At 39.1% G+C, this 24916-nt stretch overlaps 1 protein-coding gene across 2 annotated transcripts in view; it reads right to left on the reverse strand.

The window, feature by feature from the left end:
• Window positions 1-203: 203 nt before the first annotated feature.
• Window positions 204-24916, reverse strand: part of PITPNB (phosphatidylinositol transfer protein beta) — a 66811-nt gene continuing 42098 nt past the window's right edge. The window contains exons 8-12 of one of the 2 annotated variants that reach the window (XM_054594170.1): window positions 20634-20711; window positions 8917-9027; window positions 7126-7248; window positions 3561-3646; window positions 204-2345 (exon numbers count right to left, since the gene is read on the reverse strand). In XM_054594170.1, coding sequence (XP_054450145.1) covers window positions 3599-3646; window positions 7126-7248; window positions 8917-9027; window positions 20634-20711 — 360 coding nt within the window. In that variant the 3' untranslated portion in view covers window positions 204-2345; window positions 3561-3598. The remainder of the gene's footprint in view (window positions 2346-3560; window positions 3647-7125; window positions 7249-8916; window positions 9028-20633; window positions 20712-24916) is intronic. The other variant, XM_054594169.1, reaches the window with a different exon arrangement.

Genomic DNA, 24916 nt, shown 5'->3' on the forward strand with positions numbered 1-24916 from the left:
AAAAATACTATGGGTTTTCTGTATTTTCCCCTTAAAAACGATTTTTAAAAAACCTCTGAGACTAATAATCATCTTTTAGTTTATTGCTTAGCTTTTAAAGACAAAATTATTTAAGAAGCTAAATGTAACCACCTAATGTGGCATAGGCGCATTTCAACAGGAGTTTGCAATTAAAACACACACACACACAAAACTCTGTTTTTTCTTTATTTTTCCCAGAGTGGTAGTGCTGAAAATTAGAGAATTCTTGAAAAAATAGAGAGGCGGACCGCAGTGCTCTGAGGCAGACGTGGCATCAGGGAAACCACCACTCAAGCACACAAGTGGCATTTTGTGATCAAATTTATTTTTTGTTTAAATTTCATTTACTTTGTTTTACTGTAATTTACACAAGAGACTGCCAAGTAAACTAGGTATTTTACATTCACCACGTATTCCCTCAAATCTCCACAGTTGTTAGAGAAACATTAAAATCCATGCGCTGGGCTCTCGTTGCCATGTGCGCCCAGGCTCCCAAAGATGCTGCAGATGCCAGTGAGAGTTAAGTTCATTAAGAGGAGAGGACGAGAGTCTTTATTTCACAAAATTAGCAATAATCTTCCTCGCATCAAACACTTTGCAGACAATGATTATGTGCTGACAGAACCTATCTCACAACAGTGCTTGCTCAGAGAGTAAACATCAGTCTTGATCCTGAGTACACAGAGGACATAAGCAACGTGGGGTTTGGAGCTGAAGATTATAGGGTATCGCAGTGCAGAAGACACCCTTGTCTGAGTCACTACGATCACTTCGGTGGGAACAGAGGACACGTGGGGAAAAAAGAGAAGTGGGGGAGGGGGGCACAGGACTGTTGCAAATCAGATTACTAATGTGATGTGACTACAGGGGCTGGTGAGTTGTAGGAGGGACAAGAGGTTAAAGAAGATAGTTTGTAACCTGAAGGCTTCAACAATATCATTCTATTCAAGCTTCCAGGACTGATGGGAGAAAAACTGGATTTGGACAGAGAAAGTCGATCAAATTCTTACCTAGCTATCGGTCCTTTCTTTCCAACAAAAAAGGCGGCGGCAGCTTCTAACCTCTAACCAGCATGTTCTCATGATGCTTATTCACTCGGGGCATGTTCTAATGACATCCTACTTCAGAGCGCAGCCGAATGGGTGGAGGTGCACTGGCCCCTTATCCGGGCCTCCGAACCATGCGCAGGCAAACCTCATGCTGCCTCTTAAGTTTTTCCTATTTAAAAGTCAGCATCTCCCCCTTAAAACTGTTTTAACATGAAAAGAGCAATACACCATCACTATCTATAGTCTATCGTGTAAGCTGTGAGGAATCCAGATCATTTGCATAGCTTCCAAGTTGTAATTTCAGAAGACAGTCTCTTCCGGAACAAGACGCTGTGGTGCACTGTGCTTCTAATTTTTCTGAACAGCTTACAATGCTATTAATTTCTTCATCAATTTGTTTGCCTAACAGGAGGCCGAAAATTGTATAATATTTATTATACATCACAAAATCATCATCTCCATTTTTTTGCTACGTCTGATGTAGAAAAATACTTGAAATTTAAAATACAAAAATCCAATAAAAACCAGATTTTTTTTTTTTAAAAAGGATTTTGTCCCTCAGGGCAAACAAGTAAAAACTGGCCTATAACTTTACTTCTTACTAATGGATATTGTCCTAGTTGGCTGTAAAATAACAACCATACAGAAATAAATCATTATACACACACTCAAGAGTTTACATTCCAGATTCACTGGAATACCAAAAGATTTTGAATAAATTTTTCTGTGGGAGTCTTTGCTTATGAGACTAAAATAAAAATTTGTAAGAGATTGATTTAAAAGAACAGAAAAGTAATAAAAGGCTAGTGTGTGTGTGTGTGTGTGTGTGTGTGTGTGTGTATTGGTCCACAATTTTGACATTTATGAAACATACTAACTAGTTTTACATTGCAGTCAATTTGTCCATTAATGAATGGTATTACTCTGATTATTAAAATCTGTTCCAACTATATATATTGAAAATATTTTCTTTTGCATTCTTACTGAAGATAGGTACAGTACTTTGGAGAAATTGTATTAATCCCTTCAGTATGTTTATATGTACATATATACACAAGTGTATGTATTTTGATCTGTAGCTCTACATGCGTTTTATATACAGCTACAGATATACGCACACATACATATATACACACGCGGTTGGGAACCTGTGCACGTGAGTACATAATCACAAGCACATGTCTGGGAAATGCCAGCACTGCGAGATCCTGGTCAGATTCTTCTTCACTCATCACTGGCTGCACTTGTTCCCCTCACTTGGCCTTGATTACGTAACTGCAAGGAAAGTGAAAGAAGTACAGTGTGTTAAAATTCAGGGAGACAGAAACAACGTCAAGACAGCAGTTTGTTGCACACATTCGCAATGCAAAAAAAACCTCCAAAACCCTCAATGCATCAAAACTTGTAGCAGAAAATGGACCCCAACTACTCCATTTAGAAAATTTAAATTTAACCTCTTGACAATTTTGGTCTTACTAATGGCGTAACATTTTGTTTCATCAGAGAGAAAATAAATTAGGAGCAAATATAAATCACAGAAGCGTAGAAGAATTTAACAAAAAACAGTAACTTGACTTTATTTATTTATTTATTTATTTATTTATTATGGAACAGTGAATTTAAAGAAAGGGCCTGGAGGGGATCCTGGCAATCGTTCATATTTGGTACTACTTCTCTTCACTACTGAACACGTCATGTCTCCCACGTTCTATAATTACAGAGCAGGCATCACATGTAAAGGGCAGCAAAGAACTACAGTGGAGTGAGAAGAGTGTTCTATCTTGTGCTTTTCCTCAATAAACATCACAGTTCAGTATTAACTAATGATGACAGTGTACTATAAATTTTTGTTTACCTCACACTGATTTCAAAATGTGGGGTAGATTCTGAGGCTCTATTATCCCTTCTAGGAAAATCTCTAATTTTAACAAATAAATCTGTTAGAGAAGTAAGACCATAGAAATGTTTTACGTTGTAAATAAAAACCAAAGTATATTTAAACATATTATGGCTAACTGTAAAGACAGTTGAAGAGTCAACATAAAGGATGATTTTCTGGCGTTCAGAAAAAAACTAAATTAATTATTGAGGTTGGTCCTTATGGTATGGAATAAAAGATCTTTGACTTAAAATGCTTTTATGTATTTCCTTACTAACCACAAATGGTCCCACTGAAAAACAGGCCAATTAACTGGCTATTGATGAGAAATCAGCTGCCTTCTAGGACAATGCTACATGACGAATAGAGCACACTTAGCAGCTGGTTTCTAACCCAGTGACACTAAGGGATTACAGATTTCAATCTGTCCCATGCATAAAATTTTTACACAGTAGTAACTCAAGTGTTCACTGTTAGTTTCTAAAATATAATCTCTTAAATTCTAAAAATTAAACCACATTCAACACTTAGTCTCTCTTCAGCAAGTTAACTTCCCATTACCAAAAAGGTATTGGTTTTTAAATATCCTTTTTACCCAGGTCTTCACTTACACAGTTTGATATTGTCTCTGACCCTACAGGGGACTCATCTAGACATCAGCAGCCGACGTGCCTCGGACGGAACCCTTCTTACGCATCTAAACGTAAAATAAAATCATGAGCTGCTGAAATCATAGACTCTATATTGGGTTAGTAAGCAAGGGAAGAAAAAAAGATCTAGAAGAGACTGTGAAGTGGCCACTGCCTGTTTAAAACCATTTCCACCCAGAGAATGAAGTTCGGAGGCCTCTTTACTAACCTTGGTCTAAAGAAAATCTTGCAAAAGGAAAAATCTGCAAAAAGAAAATCATTTTGCAAGATTTTCTTACACAGCATAAAAAATGTGTGTCTGTTCTTGAATCTAGGAAGCAAAAGCCTGAAGACTGGTGATGTGAAATGGTCAGACAGCTAAGGGCAAACCACTATTCACCAACATGAGAGGAGAACATGCCCCCGTGGTCTGACTCCTATTCTTTTAGTCCCCAGACCAGAAAGGAAGCCAGGAGGAATGGCCACCTCCATTGCTTCTGAGACCAGGGTTCCTCAGAGGAATTCTTTGTGGGAAGTTTATCAAAAAGAGGAAGAATAAGCAAGCACAGGAACAATGTATGAGAAACGATGAAAGACAGACACAGGGATGCATCAGAAAAGACAGGCATTCATAGCAATAGCCTACAGACTATTTAAAAAACTCAATGAGAAAATTAAGGAAAAGAATGGACAGAAAAGAACAAATGCAATAAACGCATTTCTAACACTCAGCCCTTCTCCCCGACCCTCACAGAGGTGCCAGCTGAGAACAGAAGCAAAAGGGGCGCCCCAAGTCCTCTCCCAGCCCCTGGGCCTGAACCCGGCAGCTCTCCAGGGGGCCGCAGGCAGTGGCTTCCCTCTCATGCCCTACCTCTCTATCCCTTCTCTGCAGGGCCAAAAGCCATTTCAAAGAAATCCAATTCTTAAAAATATTTGTGAATTAAGAAGACAATTACAATATATCAAGTTCTACCATCAGGTGTCAGGATAACAGGAACTCGAGCAAAGAGGAAATTCCTCCGTGGTGAAGAGGACTTGAAAACGCTCAGCCTCCTCAGGAGGCGGGTGCTTTCTGAGCAGGCAGGCGGGCCACGGGCATGCTGCCGCCCAGATTCTGGGATGCTCGTGAAGCAGCCAGGAGGACCCTGAGCAGCAGCAGTGCACCACGGAACAGAGCGCCCCCCGACGACCTGAAGCAAAACGACTGACATGGGATTTTATGTTATGATCAGCAGTTAATGCTGAAATTTTCCTTAAAGTGTCCTTGAAATATATAACAAAGAAACTGCCATGTACCTCCAACTCCGAACCAATCATAAGATTCCTAGCAACTTCTTAGGGGAATCCAGTTGAGTCATGGAGGTAAAATAACAATGATACCTTCTAATAACTTTGGCTTCCCATTAACAAAAAGGGAAGTGTGAAACTACTTGTCTACCTTACACCTCCTTTTCAGGTGTAATTACCTACTCACAACTGACTGATTTGCACGGAGAAGCAGCTGAGACTGCAGGGCCACTGCCGCGGGTGGGAGCGAGCCTCCTCCCCTTTGCCAGGGCTCTCATCATGTTGACATTGGGGCTGTTCTGTGTCCAGGTACCAGAAACTGAGAACTTGTCGGGGAAGAGAGGTCTCAGCCCAGTTCTGTTCAAGGGGTCCAGAGGTAGGCAGGGTTCAGAGCCGAAGCCAGGGAGGGCTCCATCCATCGCCCTTTAACTGTGACCACTCTTCCTCATGAGAGTTCAAACCAATAAAAATAAGCCTAGTTTCTGTTTTATCTTGGTGTTGGTAAATCATTTTTGAAGACACTAAGTCTGTACCATGAGTTTAGTGATAATGAGTGCAACCATGATGGTTTCTTTCTTTTTTTTCAAAACCCAGAATTGTTCCTCCCCAAAGAAATGTTTAATAAACAGCAAAAGATTTACACAATCTGAAGGGAAACCAGAGAACACACTGCTATCTTTTCAATGTTTGGCTGACACCAGCTGCTCAAAAGGGCTAGAGGCAGAGCCAGCAGGTGCTGCAGGAGCCTGGAGCACCTGGGGGGAGCAAAACCATCAAGGCAGGGGAAAAGAAATTCAAACTGAATGGTGGTGGGTGCTTCTTAGAGAAGGGCACCTGACTCCTGAGCGAGGGAAGACAAGTTGGCGAGAAGCGCAGAGAGAAGGGACATACCCAACGAAGACTTATTCTTCCCTGTTGAAATATTTTGACTGGGCCAGCCTAAAAGTAGGGGGTAAGGGAAGAGTCTTCCGTGCTTGCCGCCTGATCACCCCATAATAGTAAGAGAAACTGAGGTCAAAAAGTCTTTCACTAGCTGGCCTACAAATCAAACCCCAATTTATATTGTTTTCTCTATGGGAAAACGTGTTCCAAATTTCAAAAAAATCAACTTAAAAGCTTTTGGAACAAAATCCATTCATAAGTTGGAGACTGCCTAAAGTTTACTTTATGTATAAGATAAGGTTAAAACGTTTTATTGCCTTATAAAGAAAATATGTCCTAGGCCTCTCAGAAGGTTTGTATAAAGCTAATTAGAAGCAGATCTACCGTAATCACCAAAAGTAAGCAATTCTAAACAGATTCTTTACGATGCTCTGTTCCAGACAAATAGATTTCTTTCTGTGCCAAAGAACCTGATTTGCTGCCACTCTCCTGTGATTAAATGGAGTTCCTGCCTTGCACACAGGCGTCTGTCAAACGTTCTCGCCTGCAGGGCTTCCACAACCGACACTGTTGGCAGGCCTCGAGCTGGCTGCACGGAAACCGCTAGCCTACTCTGGACATTCGCTGGGCTCTTCTCCCCCATGGGGCCTTACTTACAACTGAGAAGAAGTGTAACCCGAGTGCAAAGGCAAAACGAGACACACGAGCAAGAGGAAGTCAGAGAAGAACCTCTCCCTGGGAGAAATGGGGTGCTCAGGCAATGAAGGGCCTGCTTGCTGGTGGGGGAGCGGAGTGGGGCGCCCAGGGTGGGTTTTAACTTTGAAACATTGCCTGCTGACCTCTAGCCCAAGGATTACTTATATGTATTTCTGCCTAAAGCTTAAGAAGAAATAAAACTCACTGCCAGTTGTGGGAGGGAAGGAGGCTTTTCTGGAATCAATACCAATACCACTCCTCTTATCTTTTCTACAGAAGTGGGAACTGGGGCTTCCTGTGCTAACATTAGTAACTTACTGTGATAACAAAATGAACCAAAGCACCTTGTCCTCATCATGTGGGTGTCTAAAAGGACTGTGAACCAGATACCATCAGAGAGAACTAATGCATAAAAAAGACTTTACAAACCACTGGACATCTTACATATAACAAATTCTAAATCAAGAAAGCTCTAGTCTACTTTTATGAAAAGATGCTCAAGAAAAGAGAAACCAGAACATGTGAAGAGATGTTAGTATCTGAGAAACTCAGTTTTGATAAGGATATACAGATTAAGAAATGGCTTCTAATACTCTTTTTAATTCTAAGTCTATACTTACTAAGCACATATACAGTGTCAGAAAGGGAAAATTAGAGAATTTCCACAAACAGGAAGTCTTACTGTTTCTAGTTCTTTCTGAGTTTCATCTTCCATTCGCCTAATATCTTCCATTGTCAGATCAATCCACTTGTCAATCCAACAAAAAAGCTGGCGATGAAAGTTTGTAAATATCCTTTTTTCTTGCTTTTAAAACAAAGAAGAAAAATAACATAAGATGGTAAAACTCCAAGGTTAATGACACATTAACTTTAAACATCCCCATTAACACATGAAATCGATATATACTTGGGTTTGAAAAGACTACTATGTCAATTAGTAGAAATCTTAAATTCATACTATTACCATTTTGTAAAACATAATAAAGAGAAAGATTTCCCTGTTAAATATGAAACAATCTCTCCTTGCGAAGAAGTGTAATTTAGTAGAAACTGTTAAAAAAAAAAAAAGTAGTGTGTACATTCTAACCCTACATAAACTCCAGCTGGACCTGATTTGTTATCACCTTTTTCTAAATGTCAATCACCAAAGGTCAACTCAATTTCTCCTGCTGTAAAGCTATACATTATTATTCTTAACTTTTCTGCAGTTCAAAGGAATACTGTGAGATGGAATGCAATAACATACTGAAAGAGGAATCCTGGGTTCTTGGAATAAGATGTCTTATGAAATTAAGAATTATTATGTACTCTCCATTAGTTTTTCTACTCTAATGTTCATTTTTCTACCATATATAATTAGTGATTTTAATTGCTGGATTATTTAAGTTTTATTAAACTTTCCCAAGGACAGAGAAATGCACTGAACAATGAGTACTTTAGTATTTCTGGACAATCTTCAACTTTAACGTTTTTTTTCCATGAACAGAAGGGACTTCATCAAGTACATGAGTGACTTCTATTTATCAGAACGAGATTGTTAATCTATTATTATGATCCAAGAGGAAGGAAGGAAGCCAATATTTACAGAGTGCCTACTGCGGGCCAACTGCAAGCAGGCCCAAGAATAATTAGTTTCCATAGTTTAAGATTTTAAAAAAAACACAAAACATAATGCTGAAGAGCAGTTACAGTTTAAAAGTAAAAAAAATTTATGGTGGAACTCTGCCACCACAACTAGTGTGGGTTCAGAAATACAAAAGGCGCTTCTTTATAATGATAATGTAATAAACATTCACCCTACAGGAAAAGTAAATACCAAAGAACTTTCCATATTCCTTATGTGTTTATAACCATATGTATTTTTATACAACTGCAATTTCCCCTTCTCTCTAGATCAACTGCCAGTTACTTTCACTTATAATACAGAAGTCATAAAAAAGAGATGATTAGAATTTGGACCCTCAGATCATGTGTAACGACTCTCGGCAAGGACCCCAAAAGAAGACTGTACCACAAGAAGAGTGCGAAGTACACAAGAAAGCATTTGTCAGGAGGAAATCTGTAGAAGGCGTGAGGGGTATCCAGCTGAGCTGGGATGAAGGCACACCTCAGCAGGCAAGGCCTGGCCTCTCCCCTCAGCTCACGTGGGACACCATGTGCCCTTGGGGACAAGCTGTATGTGGAAAGGGCTCTCTACAGAAGAGCTGGGCAAACCATCAGGGAAGCACTTTAAACAAAACATTGCTATGCTCTTCCCTAAAGCAAGACCCTTAAAACCTCTGCTGGCTTCTGTCTTCACTGTTTCTAGGGAGAAAAAGAAGGGCAGGCAGAGGGGAATCATACAGCTACAATAATTTTTACCTTACAAGAAAAAAGGCAAAAAGGCAAAGTGGTCACAGAGAAAATATCCCATGAATAGCTCTCTCACAATCTTAACCTAAAGTTAAGTCACTGCATTTTGAACAGATTTTACCTTCTGAATGAAATTTTCTACTTTGCTTTGCAGTCCCCACCACTTGAATTTGATGGTCACCAGCTTATAGGCACACATCTGAGGACAGTCAGGGTTGTTTGCCAGCTCCTTCTAGATGAGGAACATTGAAAAGGAGAAATCATGACTTAAATATTTATGTTTTGATTATAACTGACTGTTGTATAACGACATCACAGACATACATGAAGAAAATTACAATCTCATATACGTGTTTAATTCAGGTATTGGGAAATTTGAAATCATTTTAGCAAAAGCAGCAGTATTCCCCTGTTACAAACCCTCCTTCCACAGACGAAGTTACTTCCTGACTCTATAGTTTAATAGGCGCATTGCTGTCTCACATTACGCTATTCAGATTTCACATTAAATACCAAATTCTATTCACATCTTATCAATAGTGAGCCTTTAATACATAAGGGTTCTCATAAAGCCATTATCGTATCGCCACCATGACTGCAGAGAGGCACAATAAAAAATGATGAAGAAATTAGTTGTCTTCTGTGTCTTCAAACACTGGCAAATGGCAAGGAGCTGCTTTATTAACTGAGTTGTGTATATGCTATGCTTACTTGGTAGAACTCAAGGGCATAATGCACATTAAGTCTCTCTTTCCCTTATCCTTTCATAGCCACATTTACTACTTTGTATTTGCAAAAACAAAAGAATAGAAAAAGAAAGCAAGAAAGCTTCGCAAAAGAGGAGAAAGTCATGCGCAACAATATGGGGACCTTTTTAATAAAAACTAAATTATTGAGTAAAAAAATAAAGCAGCCTTTTACAAGGGTTCTCCCCTTCTTTGCTATTGTTCTCAGCTTCACACAGCGTTCAAGACATTACAATGTGAGCATCAGTCACACTGTGCGCCACTGTTACTTCCTGTCAGCTTCGACTTACTCACACATCCCACTTTCAGTAAGTTCACTGTGTGAACAAACACTCTTCCCATTTAGCCACATATACATAAATTCAAAAAAGTGATGAATTTCTAGCTCGTACTCTCAAACTTCAAGATTATTCTTCATTTGTCCAATCAGAGCCCCAGACCACATCCCCCCCGCTGAACTCTCAATAATGTTCCAGTTTCAAGTGAATTCTAAGGTTAAGATATATGAAAAAATTCTACTTTGGTATTATTCATAGAACTCAATATCCTATAGAATCCCGAATGACCGACTTTTCTCAGAAATCTCTTCTGTAGTAACAGTTCATCTCCTGAATAATGGTCTGGTATATGGGTTAAATCAATGGGGTAATACCACAAGCACTTAAGATTATTACATACAACAAACCGTCCTTTTCCAGGTGAGCTCTATGTCAACAAAAGAACTTGGCTAGCTTAGTTTTACTTTTCCATGATTTCCCTCCCATAAAACAGAGTACCACTGTAAAACTCAGTGCAGGAGCACAAATACATGCCCCTCCCCCATACTTTATGAACAAGTTTAATTCAGTAAGTGTTAAGTGGGTGCCATTTACAACCCAATCTGTGCTAGGTGTTGCCAGAGGACACAAAAGTGGCTGGCAGAGAGGAGAGTAATTACGTATATAAGTAATGATAAAAACCACTATTCCTGGTGCCAACAACCTCTCAGAAGGGACACCCTTCTGTTGTGGCTGCTGTGGCCCTGGGCAAAAAACACATTTGCAACTGCCCGTCCCCCTGCCTGGCCTGCAGGACCCATGCATTTAAGTGGTGTGTGGAAGTAGTCAACCCATCTTCCACAGGACATGGGTAGCTTCTCAGGGCCTCAGCCTTACCAAAATAGAGGAAGAACTGGTCTTTCAGAGGTCATTTTTCAATAAGCAATGAGCCTGTGTTAAAGTATTCACTAATCCAATGAGTGTCACTGAAGACCTTCATATGAAACACAATTTGGGTATATGCAGAATACAGCACTTACAATTGTGAGCTACAACTGCCAAACAGTTCCCATTATGCAGAGTAACTTCCTGTGAACAGTGGGAAGGATCCTTAACCTCTCAGGGCCTTGCTTATTAGTTTTCCACTCTCCACTCATGTGATACTAAAAGCAGGGGTGAGTGAGCTTAGCTCCTTCTGGAGTCAGGATCAGCCCAGGACTGCGGCTGGTAATGCACATGGCCTTGACATTGAATGCTTTGTCTTAAAACTTCCCATAATTTTGCATTTTGCCCCCACAGTATTCCTCGGCTTAATGAAATACCTCCTGCCCCCACAGGCTGAATTTCCTCTGTGGCTGAGAACTTCTGATGAACCTCTGCCTGGACTTAAGATACCCTCCAGATGGAACATTCCAAGGTCCCACTAATTGTGGGCTGCAGATAACTTTGTTCTCAATCTCCAAATCATTAGACACCTTGTGCTAAATGAAAATCTTGAGTATTTCTGGTAGAACATTGACTCTTCAGAATTCTCCCACCATTTCATAAAAACAGGATCAAGCATGGTTCCAATTAAAGAGTAAGCTAAAATTTAATATAAACATGCCTACACCAAACTAGGGCTCCAAGAACAGAGCACACATGTGATTTCAACAATTACCTACATTGTTTCTCACATTCTTTCTAGTGTCTCTGGCAGGCTGCTCAAATCAATTACAGTAATACTGGTAATTTATGAAGTAATAATGGCCTATAAAATTTAGTTTAAAAACTGTAAGTGATAGGACAAAAAAGAACCAGTTCTCTAAGCTATCTTCCCCAAATATAAAATGTACAGTCTCAATCTGCTTTTTTGTTTTCCATCTAACAATTATTTTTAAAAAAAAGTTCAAGGAAGAATATATAAACCAATTAAAAACAACAGCCTGCTGCCTTTATTTCTTGGCCTAATTCTCGACAGTATCAATACCTCACAGTGTGAGGCACAGGAGGTGACTTACAGAAACAGACTCTCTAATATCCCTAGGAGAAAACCGAGGACGTAGAAGCTATATGTTTTTCTTCAATGATTATTATTAATAATATATGATGGTTGAGGTCTCGTCCAATCCTAAAAATGACTTACGCAATTCACCTTAGTTTGAGCTATGGTCTTAAATCAAGTGATTAAAGAAACAACTGTAAAATGTCTCCATACTTATGATGATGAAACAGAAAACAGTGAAACTGCCTAGATGCAATAAATAAAGGCTAAAAAAATCCTTTTGAGGCCATCTTTCTGGGGGTGGAATCTAACACTATGTAATTCAAATCTCAAAGCTGTTCATATCCTATGTACACCATATACCTTTTAACCTGGTAATTTTACTTTCAGAAACATATTCCAATTCATCAGGTAAGAAAATAAAAACACTGCAGATTTATTTATAACAGCAAAAACCTGGACTTATTAAACTCGACACCTACTGAAGGAGAGGGGTGAAATAACCTCATAGGCCTTCCAAACAATGGCCTTCTATGCAAACAGCCATTAAAAGCCATCTTTTTAAAGAAAGATTAACAATGTGAAAAGTTTTTTAAAAGCTTAATATGAACATAAATAGGTATCTATGATACAAACATTTGTAACAAATAAACTACATGAATCAGGAAATAGAACAGTAATTAAATAGAGAGCCTGTAATTGATTTTTTATTTAGTGCACAATTCTTTATTTTCAAAACTTAATACACAAATATCATTTTATTAAAAAACCAATATGCATAAAAAATAAACTCTAAAAAATTCTCAAGATTTATTTTTCCCTAAATTATCTGGGTACTATTTCAAATCTTTGTTCTTCTTTGACTATATAAAATCTAAATGTTTTCCTTTCTTCTTTTTTGATGTTTAACAAATCAAAGCTAAACAAAAATCAAGCTGAAAGCTGAATTAAGATCTTTAATATATATCTTTAGTTTAGTCTGTATTTAACTTTTCCTAATCTTTAACTTCTAAAGCAAAAACAAGGTATATATACAGAGGAAAATATAATCAACTCAAAGTTATCAGAAATATTGTGAAAAAAATGTGTAACTTTTAAAATGTGAAAAATCTTGATGGAGCAAATATCTGGGACCCCCTCCCCTGCAATGTTCTAGAATCCATAGAACCCAAAGGAGTTCCAGGTCGTCTCCCAGTTCTCAGGAGGCTCACTGCTGGGGCAAGGCAAAGCCTTTTCTTTGACCTTAAACAACACTGATTCTTTTCTCTTCATTAGTTGAAAAAAATAACCAGAAAGCAAAGAAAGCTGAAACCTCATTCATATCATTCACATATAATTCCCATCTAGCCCAAACATAACACTTTCTAACCTAAGGCAAACAGGATTAACACTACTAATCTACAAGTAAACAGATTTATTTTGCAGATAAATAAGGTATTTATATAGATTAATGCATAAAAATTTAAAAGAATAATGGAAAATAAAAGGTAAAATATGCTTGGTTAACAAAAGACAAGAACAATAAGTTCTATAAAAAGAAAATCATGGGCTAACAGAAGAACCCAAAATTATGACTCATGTCTTCATAATTTTTATTTCATCTTTAACATAGCTAGCACTAGCTAGTTGTGAAATGTTTCAAAAACTTTATTTAAATACTTTTTATATTCACTGAATTCCTTGCATTTCACATTTCTTACCATAAATGAAGCCCCCAAACTCAAATCATGTTTTTAATTTAAAGACGTGTATTAGGTTACTCTGAGGTATGTGGATGAGGCCTACGGGGCAGTAATGTATACTAAAGCCACACAACATAACTAAACAAAACCCAGCATGTTTAACTGGAATGGTGCGCAATCAAGCCATGTTATCCATATGGACTAGTTTCTTTTATCTATGACAAACAAATATATTCATATGTAAAAGAATTTTTTAAAAAATACAACCAAAGACATTCTGAAAACTCATTTTCTAAAAATATAGTTTTCACAGTCTTGTGCTATTGGGTTGGCCAAAAAGCCTGTATAGTTTTTTTTCCTGTAAGATAAAAGACACATTTTTCATTTTCACCAATAACTTTACTGATTTGGATATTTTGAGTATGTTGGCTATCTCCCGCATGGTAGAACACTGATTGTCCTCAATTAATGTCTTGATTTGACTACTACCTACTTCAGCTGGTCTACCTGACCGCAGAGCATCGTCTGGCGAGAAATCTCCAGCACAAAACTTTGCAAACCACTTCTGACACATTCGATCGGTCATACACTGCACAAATCTTTTTTTGCATTTCGGTTTCATTTTTAACTCCCCTAAAGTAATAAAGCATATTATGCTAAAAATGTTGCATATTTCTTCCATCTTCAATATTTTGATAAGTTTAAAAAAAAATGCATACTAATATGGCAGCTGTCACAATACAATCTAACAACATTGTTTCGAATGACGTTAAAGATAACATAGCACTACTAGAGCCATCTTAAGGAAAAAAACCAAACAAACTTTTTGGTCAACCCAGTACATGTCAACTCTCCATATACCTTTTCCTATTTAAAATGTATTGGGATAAAGATGGAATAAGTATATGCTACATTCAACCGAAGGTAATACTTTGCAAGGACACAGCAGTTTCTAAAAGGCTCACACTCCCTTCATATTTTAATTTTTCAATTTAAGGCAGTCTGAATGCTCAATTTCAGCTGTTGATTTTGTAATGCAAGTTTCCAACCCAGATTTCACTAAGCAAGTTAAAAATAAATGCACTGCTGGGGCTGCTGCCAGTGCACGCATCAGTAAATACCAACATAAGATTACAGAATATATGTGAAGTATGTGTACTGTAATTTCAAGCAAAACCCAATTCCCCAGCTCACAGCCATTCCCTCATCTCTGTTTAGATTTTGGTAGTCATTCCGACACATTTACATTGGATATACATTCTCTGTAAGTATATGGCAAGTCCAACCTTTGAATCTATCTATCTATCTATCTATCTATCTATCTATCTATCTATCTATCTAGAGAGAGAGAGAGAAAGGGGAAGGGGGGAAGGGAGAAAGAGAGAAACGCTTCCATTTGTTGTTCCACTTATTTATGCATTCACTGGTTGGTTCTTATATGTGCCCTGACTGGGGATCAAGCCCCCAACTTTGGCATATTGGGATGACATTCTAACCAACAATATTCAATTTTTATTTGGTTTAAGATAGTTAACTGGAATCCAGGAAATACTTACTCAGTATCTACTATGAACAAACATCTGTGCCAAGTAAGCTAAGTCAGACACAGAGCATATGGCTGAAAACTCAATGAGTAATATGGGAGGAACACAGGAGGCAGAAAAAGGGGGATAAGAGTGAAAACAGAAACCCCCACCCTGACCCAAGACACACACGTGCTGTGAGGTCATCAATAAAGGGTTCAGAGGTGGGAGATTCCTATCTCTTTGGGCAAACGGGAAATGTTAAATGGAAGAAGTAAATGTGAGATAAAGTTCAAAAGATTAAACTAATTGTAAGGTAAACTAATGTCACAAAAATAAGCAAAATGAAATTAGGAAAGCTTACTGCCTGTGAGAAGATAGTCACATCTTCCATGTCTTCCAACTTGGTATTTTTGTAGCTCACACACATTTTACTAATAAGAACTATGATGTGTGCTTCATGCTTGTGTCCAAATACTCTAGGAGGGACACTATAGAGAAGTGAAACCACAAGTTCACCCTTCAAATGAAACTTGTGACGAAAACTGTACGTCTCTGACAGTGTCAGGAATACACTCTGCAAGAGGCCCAGCCTGCCAAGTCACTTCTTGAACCTGAGTGAGACACTTCATTCCTTCAGGCCCGAGTCTCAGTTCTGCCTGAGAACAGAGGCATTCAGTAGCCAGGATAAGTCTAGAATTAATCATGTATTGCTCTCGGGGCACTTAGCTTCCTGAAGACTTGCACCAGCTTTTTTGGTAGCCTTTGTAAGAGTTGCATAGTTTATACTGTGTTAAGTACATATTTTTAAAAAACTGAATTAAAAACCAAGTTGTCAAACTAGATACTCAAAATAATCAGCCATGTTTTAAGGTCTGCTTTATCATATATAATTCACAATGTGGTCTAATCAGAAACTAATTATTAAGCCTCATTATACCACCCACTATGGCTTTCAAATGTAGATTACAGGGAGGGAACAGCTTTTAAAGTGCCCTCACATCCTTCCTGGGACTCAGTCGCATCTAAGCGAAGACACACAGAACACCCTCAGCCTTTCTCCCTGGGTGGCTATCAGTAACGGGCAGTGCTCACTAGCTTCTTGAGCACCCTCTGGGCTACTTTGCTGCCAGTCTGTATTTCAAAGAGATTTTCACAACCACGTTTCAGCTTCTCCCTCACCCCCCACTTTTATTCTACGAATTGCCAGAAGAGAAAGAAGTCTTGGCAGTATGGCAGGAAACACTTTAGCACCCCCAAAATCCACACAGACGGCTGCCCTCCACTGGCTTGGAGGATCCAGAACGGCTTTTCAGACAATTCTAAAATGCTTCTAAAGTGTGACTGAGCACGTACACAGTGTGACAAACTATTTTGAAAGGCTAACTCCAACTACCAGAGCTTCTGCTGACTGAGTTAACTAATGTAGAAGACAAATGGGACATGCCTTTTTATTAGAAACAACATACAACTGTTAGTATGGAAAGTAATACAATTAATAACAACACAAGAATAAACTCTGTTGCATGCACTCACAACTGTAAACCTACTTTTGCTCCGCCCTGTATAAAGATAATATAAAAGTCACCACAAGGTCTGAATCAACTTCTTTATTTGACCTGATCCCCTTATACCCAAATGTTCAGACGCTGGCTGAGTCTTCTGAGATGTGTCAAGCACTGAAAGGGCCAGATGCTTTGGCAAAACCTCTTAGACGCTTAGAGGCCTAATTTTTAACTATCATATATACATAGACAGAAAAGCTTAAGTCTTCAGAGGCATCTGGATTAAATGAAGAAAGGAATGAGGCCTTGCCATGGGATAAAAATGACATCACAATTTTCAAAGGTGGAGTTTCAATTTGTTAAAAAGACAACTCCTCACCAGATCTGAGGAAGCAAACTAAAACTGAAGGACTCCACAAGCAAATTATTTTTCATGAACCATCAGAATAGGTGGTCATACCAATGCCACAACACACAAAGCCCCCCACACACAACAAACCAAAACACATACACATGCACGCACACACACACACACACAAACATGCAGTGCTAGAGAGAAGCAAGACATTTACATCCACAGAAATACACAATTTTGCCTGAAGCAAAAATCTTTCTCACGTCATAACTCCTATTACTGTGCACAGAGTCACTTAATCAAGTGTTGAACCCAAATAACAAAATATAATTCATGTGATCAGATTTTTAAAATTCTTTTTTTCAGAGGGAAGTGAACACACAACTAAGGCTTACATCTGTGTTTGTAGTTTTTGAAAAAAATAAAAAGTATGCCTCATACTGTAGACTAACAAAAAGGGCTGTATTCTTAACCAATATGTAAAATATGAATATATCCCTAGCAATGCCATGGTCCCCTGCTAATGAAGACATTCTGAACTGTGTCTTTCTGAATTGTGTGGCCCTGCTTTAGGGCCAATCCAAATCAAGCACTCATTAAACTCACATAACTAACTATGGGAGGTAAGGACAGGTGAACCAGGATGCATCTGACTATGCCCAGATACTAGAACCAGGGAACCCTTAGATACTAGGGAGAGAAAAGGAATAACTGTGTCATAAATAGGGTATCACGGATATTGATCTCATCAATACCAAGAGATAATGAAGGCTTTTCATGGTGACAATGATAAGAGCTACCATTTATTGTGCACTTCCTCTCTGCTGGGAATGTAACATTCATTCATCACTACATTTAGTACTCATGGCAACCTTTTGAGGTAGTTACTAGTATCATTTCCATTTTAGAGTTGTGAAGAAGAAGGCTCAGAGTTTGGATTAAGTTATTTAAGTCACAGCTTGTGACAGATTTATGATGGATTTTTAATGGAATTCCCTTAATGCCACTGTCACCTCCAGATTTCTTTACCACTGGAAACATATGACTGGTATTAAACGGAGTTACCAAATTCTGGCAAATACCATGACTAGAGAGAACCACACAACTGCCATGATATGACACTGTATAAAAGGTGCGGATTGGTGATCTGGCATCGCTGGCTTAAGAGTGAGAATTTGCTATGTACCCATGCCCTACACGGCTCTGTGACTAGCACTGAATCAGGTGCTACCGAACTGTCAGGACACCCTGCTGTTTCCTCCACCACTCCTACCCGCGTTTCTCTAGCCAAGTTCCTCATCCATGAAATGAAGCAGTTGTGTTTACCCCACAGGAAGGTTGTGAAGATTAAATACGACCCTGTATAGTGGCTGGCACCAGGGAAAAGTTCCTTTCCCCCTTTCTAGCCTGGTGCAGACAAGCAGTATATACTGCAATAATTCAGAAGGAAAACACCACTGTGGGATAAGTAAGGCAGTTTCCAAGAGATCACGAAGTTTGCGCTTAGCTGTGAATACGCTTTAGAATTCATACCAGGGAGGTGAGTTTTTGCTGAGCGACACAGGAGGCCTTCAAAGGGGCTGTGAACTACCAGGCAGCACTTACACAGAAACATTCTTACACACGATCTTGGATGAGTGGGTTCAGAACAAGATTTCTTCTTCCTTTTTGCTTTAATTACCATATATTTCTTCCCTACTGTCATATTTCAGAAGTGCAGAAACCTGCAACTATCACCCTTTTCAGTGCTACCTTCAATGCTATGATGAGTATATTTATTGACAAATAGGGCCCACTGAACAGGGATAAGATCAAATCAGTTGATAGGTTGCTATTTTTCTATGCTGGTCATCCTATTTTCTCTTTTTCTCCTTCCTAGGCATATACAGATGGTTTAATTAGTTTATCCTGATTACCCTAGTAATTTCTGATCATGGTAATTCACTGAAATTCAGTTAAGCAGTAACTCAACTTATAAGAGTAGCTACATCCACCACTACTTGGCAAAAGTTAACAACCAACAGGTAAATGGGTGGAAGGGTATCACTATCAGCCAAAACTCTCCGAAAGAAATAATAAACTATTGTTTAATACACACACACACAATGGGGGAAAAGACTGCTATAGTGCATCCTGAAACAATGTAAAATTCACATTGTTTCTAAAAACCAAACCTAGTCTAGAATTTTAAATGAGCATTAATTGATAATAGACAACAAACCAGTGTTAGTTAAAAAGGTAAAAATCATAAAGAAGGAATAAAAATCATATTCCAAGTTGCTAAAAGGTAGGAAATCACATAAAAGTCATAATGTCAAACTTCTTTTGCTGCCTGTTATAAAAACTGGTGAGGAGTTCCTTGACCCCAAACATAATAGCCCACCATGTAATGTAGCATTGCCCTTGAAGTTTACACTTGAAAAACTGGTCATTTGAAGAAAATTCAGTATTTAATTCACCTGAGTCTTAACTGCATGCCCCTCTTTCCCTGTAAAAGTAGTGTCAGCTACAGAGTTACTACTTATTGGAGCAGGATGGCCTTTCAGAAGATACGGCATCTGCAGGAGTCGCCACTCGTCTGCTGCCTGAGCACAGCATTCTCCTTCAGTCTCTTAAAGTAAAGGCCACTGTTCGTCTCTTAAGGAAAGGCTTCTCCTGGGACTCAGAGCGAGTTCTAAAGTCCACAGCTAGAAATATGGATGAGGGTAGGGATTTTTAAAAAAGATCCAGTAGAGTAATTTTAGATCATGCATAGTGAATGTGTTCCTTGATTTGTAAATGACATATATCACTTACTGGGTATTAAGTTAAAAGTCTCCAGTCATGGCCATTAAACTGGGAGAATCTTGAACTCTACCCAGAGAACAAAAGTGAAAATAAAATAATTATGAATCATTGTATTATAGGAAAAAAATCAGATTCATTCTTCATTTTAAATGACATGCAAGACAGTCCACAAAACAGACTGACACCCACGAAGAACCATGCAATGGGCTACTTGTGGGGCTGTTACAGGAATCCTCCCCTGCAAGCAACGGCTGGCAACCAGACAGCATATCAGTGACCTGGGACTAGCTTCAACAGAAACAGATTTATTACCGAGTAAAATTCTGTTGGTGAAAATGTGCTCTGGGCAGGTTTAAGTTTTTATGCTCCTTTTCTCCTGTCAAATTAGCTGTAATAACTTGCTATCAACACATTAAGCCTTCTGTAAGGGCTTCATTTAGGTTAGCCAATGTCTTTAAAATGCATTATATTTCCACAGCAATTTAAATGATTACCTTGACATTGCTTTTCTTACTTCACTGAATAAAGTAAGGATGTGCTCTTTATTAGAAACTACTTGCCATCAAAATTGTTCTCTGGTGCCCTGCTTTCCAAAAGATAATTAGTAAAAGTCCAGGAACACAAGGTTGGGTGGAGGGAGCTTGGTCAGTTTTTACTGCGACTGAATTTAAACTATAACCCTTCCCTTAACATGGATTTTTGTACTGCTTCAAGCCTCAAAAGAGAACACTGCAATCCCCAAAGACTAAATCACTTGTCTTTTTTAAAAGTTATCAGAATAGCATGATGCTGAAAGTGACAGTCTGGCTTTGTTCTGTTTGTTAATGCAGCACAGACCTGCTGGCCAGCTGCAACTGGCTCTAAGACTTTATCGCAAATAAAACTATTTGTGTGCCGTTTCTATTTTTCACTGAAACATCACCAGCTCTTCCAGACTCAAGACCTGTCAAGTGTTCTGTTGCCAAGACTCTCCCTGTCAGAAAGGTCAACACCCAGTACCTTCCAGTTGGGTCCCAAAGGACCTCTCTTGGTCTTGACTGACTGGAATGATGCTGGGTCTTCATCAGGTTTGTAGTCCTGCAAAGAGAAAAAAAAACAGAGAAAATTCTTTAGCCTTGCCAGAACAGTGCTTTGCGGCTAGCAGAACACATGACAGAAGCTTACTGTGCTTTTGCATAAAATAAAAGTAGAATAATACTTCTATATGACATTAAGCTTTCAGTTTGGTTCTCTTGGTTTTCAACTTTTACCTTCAGGCAAAATGACTACACAATAAAAAGTACAAGTCTTGACTAGGTGCCCACTGGTTACTGGAAAGATATCTCCAAGAACAAATCTTCTAGTATTTTTCAACAGTTCCAGGACTTTGATATATGTATAATCACATTCAAGAAATAAAACATACCCATCTCACTTTTGCCAGTGCCCACAGATGACTACACTGGATGAATTCCCCACCAGAGAGCAACGATTGCCACGGGGAGCACAGACCAGAAGTGCCGACGCCACAGCACTTCCCCTCTCCTCCACGGTCGGGTCTGTGGTGGGTGCCTCAACTAGGAAGCCAGCCCCTCCAAACCCCTGCCCAGAGCGCCACGGGATGCGCATACCTTGGCTTCCTCATGGAAGAAGTAGCCTTTGCATTCCTGGTAGGATCTCATTGCAAAAGGAGACAAGGTAGAGGAGTTTATGCCTCCCTATGGGGCCACCTCAGTTATATAGCCAGTCACAGGGGAACCATCCTAAAATTTAGGTTTTATGCAAGGTTCTACTGGGTGTAAATTCTTTTCCCCTTAATATACACACTTCCTGATAGAACAGCAAATGAACAAAGTTTCCGAAAGTTCTGTGGGGGGGGGAAGGGGTGTGGGTGTGTGGGGGGGGTGTGTGTTGGGGGAAGTGGGGGGTGTGTGTGTGGGGGGTGTGTGTGTGTGTGTATGTGTGTGCGCACGCGCGCGCAATGTAGAGAAATAAAAAGTTTCCTTTGAGAGCTAAAGTTCAGGTTTAGATGCGTTGTAGTATGAAGAGCTACAGTTCAGGTTTAGGCGAGCTGTAATAGTAACAATGAAGAGAGGTCAGTTGGTCAGTTGAAAATACTACCAGGAAGAGCCCTTCCCTTCTCAGGCAGAATTTCTAAACCAGAAGACCTTCCCAGCATTTGTGGGGGGACCATATACTTTGGGGGAAGTGCCCAAACAAGTCAATATGAAACAAATCATTGTTCTAGAGCAGTGATTTTCCAACCTTTTTCATCTAATGACTCACACAAAGTAATTTGACAGTCTAAGGGAAAAGAGGTCAATGTTCCTGACTAAATTGTCAGGTATTACATGTTTTAAAAATTGTTGCACATCGGTTGAAAATCGCTGTTCTACAGGTAAGTCCTGAACATGGTATAAAGTATAAACAAATTTTCACAAATCAATGAAAACATGTTGAAAAGCAGCCAATCAAGACTCAACAGCTACTCAGTAAATACATATGACATGTTAATAATTCCTAAAGAGAAAGTTACAAATAAAATATGTGAGGAAGAAAAAAATGTGAGATTTTGATGAAAAACAAAAACAAAACTTTAAAGATATCTGGTAAATATATGACCTTGAACTAGAAGCCTATGTACAGAATGTCTAAGAAGCTATAAAGAAGGCCCCAAAATGGGCTAAAATTATTATACAAGCAAACTTAGCAGGCCCCACAAGGTCTTACTGCTTAAAACATGCAAAGTGGTGTAGCCACAGGTCAGTCAGTGCTGTCCATGAATGAGAAATTAGGATGAGCCCACTGCAAGGAGTCAGACAACTAGAGTTACTTCATGTGTCTGGACCCATCAGCAGGAGGTTCAATTACTGTCAGCTAAAAGGAATTCTGAAACTACTATTTCAAACCACACCCTAAAAATTAACCACCTCACTGCTGACTGAGAAAAGAATCAACTGCACAGGGGCGGTCTCTCAGGACCTGGATTCACAGTGAGAAACTAGCCATCGTGCTAAGAAATAATCATGAAACTCCATAAAACATTTTCTTTTAGGTCATAGGCTTAGAATTAAAACCCAGAGACCAGCTTGGTTTACTCCAGAATTGACAGCATTTAACCTCATATCAAATAACCACATTTGACATCATTTCCCTTAATCAAGGTCTTTCAGCCACCATGTGGAAGAAGGCAGTGTGCAGGATGCTAAGAGGTAGTCCAGGGGGTAGGGAGAACCAACACCTGGTTTCCCCTCCTAAAAAGCCACAGGTTAGCTGGGAGAAAGGGAAACAAAGAAAAGGTATCTGAAAGCCCAGGGAGTGCCTGTTAATTGCTAACAGAGAATGGAGAGAAGAATTAGAACAGAAACCACCCGACACCAGCCAAGGAAATGTATTTTTAAAGTAAGTTTTAACATCATGATTAAAAGCAGAAAAATTTATTGCTAAGACGCATTGCATTAAAATTATTTATGATTAAATCTTAATTATCTGTACCATGCTCAGAGGCTGGGCTAGTGTTTCACCCCATTTGAAAGATAATATTTTTTCTTTTTCACTAACTGAGGTGTGACCTCGTTGTGTGATGCTCACATTTTTTTTTTTAACTCAAAATCTGAAATGCTATAGAGTCTCACATGAGTTGAACAATAAATACCACATTTCCTAAATCTAAGAAAGGATGCTCTATTACTTTATGTACCACTCAGAAGGAAAACACTCAGCCAATAAAATATACTATAACTGAAAGACAAATCCTGATTTTTGAATATAATAAAATACGAGGGGAAAATCAAGGGAACAGGAATCTTAGAATGTATGAAATAGAGGCTGCAGAACTACCTCTGTGCATTACAAATTTGCCCACTCCAAGAGAGAAAAAAACAACAAGAACAAATCTACAACACAAAGAGTACACAGTTATCAGTAGGGTTAAAGGATAAAGACCACTGATGGAATACACTAAGGATAGCATATCGAAACCAAAAAACACCTTGGTCTAAATTGTGGCGAGCATAAATTACTCCCATATAATAGTAAATTAATTAACACCACACCGGTGACTCATCCCAGGAGAGGGACAAAACCATGAGTACGGCACCAGTTAAGGTAAAAATGTGAGTGGATGGTTTATATAAATTTCTCTAGCGATACTCCTTTCTCCTTTCTAAACCCAGCTCCGTATCAACTTCAGATTTTCAATACCTATTTGACACAGATTAATTAACCAAAGACCATGGAATAACACTTTAAAATTTCTCCACTCTGGAACTTCTGGATAGGACGGAGACGTAGGCAGACGTGCTTCGCCTCCTCTCACAATCACAAAAAGAATTACAACTAAATCTCAAAACAAGTAACATCCAGAACTGTCCGTCAAACTGTATGGAAGTCCAAACACCAAGGATTTAAGGAGCCACACTCATCCATATGCGCAGGAGGGGCGGAGATATGGAGACTGAACAGAGAGTTGAGGAGTTGAGCTGTAGCACAGAGAGATGGATGCAGAATGGGCACATGAGGTCCCACATTTATGTGTGGTGGATAAAAATCAGGAGGGATACCTTGGGAGCGAGCAACACCAGTTCCAGGACAGTTCCAGCACTGGGATGACAGATCCCCATAACTTCTGGCTGTAGAAATGAGTGGGGGTCGGGGTGGCGAAAGAAACTGCGAGATTTTCAGGAAAATTTGCTTAAAAGGCCCACATGGTCTTAAAACATACACAGACCTACCCACTCTAGGATTCAACACCAGAGCAACCTGAAAGGGCACTAGTCACATATGGAGAGTGAGTGAAATGACTGGAAATGGGGCAAGAGCCAGGCGAACTCTTAGAAACTAGGAAGTGGCACAGTCCCCACTCTGAGCCCTCCCCCACACAGAGCCACTAAGCAGTGAAGCAGGTGGCCCCACCCTGGTCATCACCTAAGACTCCATCCCACACAATTCACAGGTACCTTTTACAGGGAGTCAAAACAGTTCTACCTAATACACAGAAACAAACACAGGGAGGATACCAAATTGAGGAGACAAAGAAATGTGGCCCAAATGAAAGAACAGAACAAAACCCCAGAAAAAGAACTAAACAAAATGGAGATAGCCAACCTATCAGATGCAGAGTTGAAAACACTGGTGATCAAGATGCTCGAAAAACTCATTGAGTATGGCAATAACATAAATGAAGAAATGAAGGTTACACTAAGTGAAATAAAGAAAAACCTACAGGGAACCAACGGAGAAGAGAAGGAAGCCAGGATTCAAATTGATGATTTAGAACATAAGGCAGAAATAAACATTTGACC

The sequence above is a fragment of the Pteronotus mesoamericanus genome, unplaced genomic scaffold, assembly GCF_021234165.1.
Source record: "Pteronotus mesoamericanus isolate MK-2021 breed Mesoamerican mustached bat unplaced genomic scaffold, CSHL_Meso_final scaffold_507, whole genome shotgun sequence".
Classification (NCBI taxonomy): domain Eukaryota; kingdom Metazoa; phylum Chordata; class Mammalia; order Chiroptera; family Mormoopidae; genus Pteronotus; species Pteronotus mesoamericanus.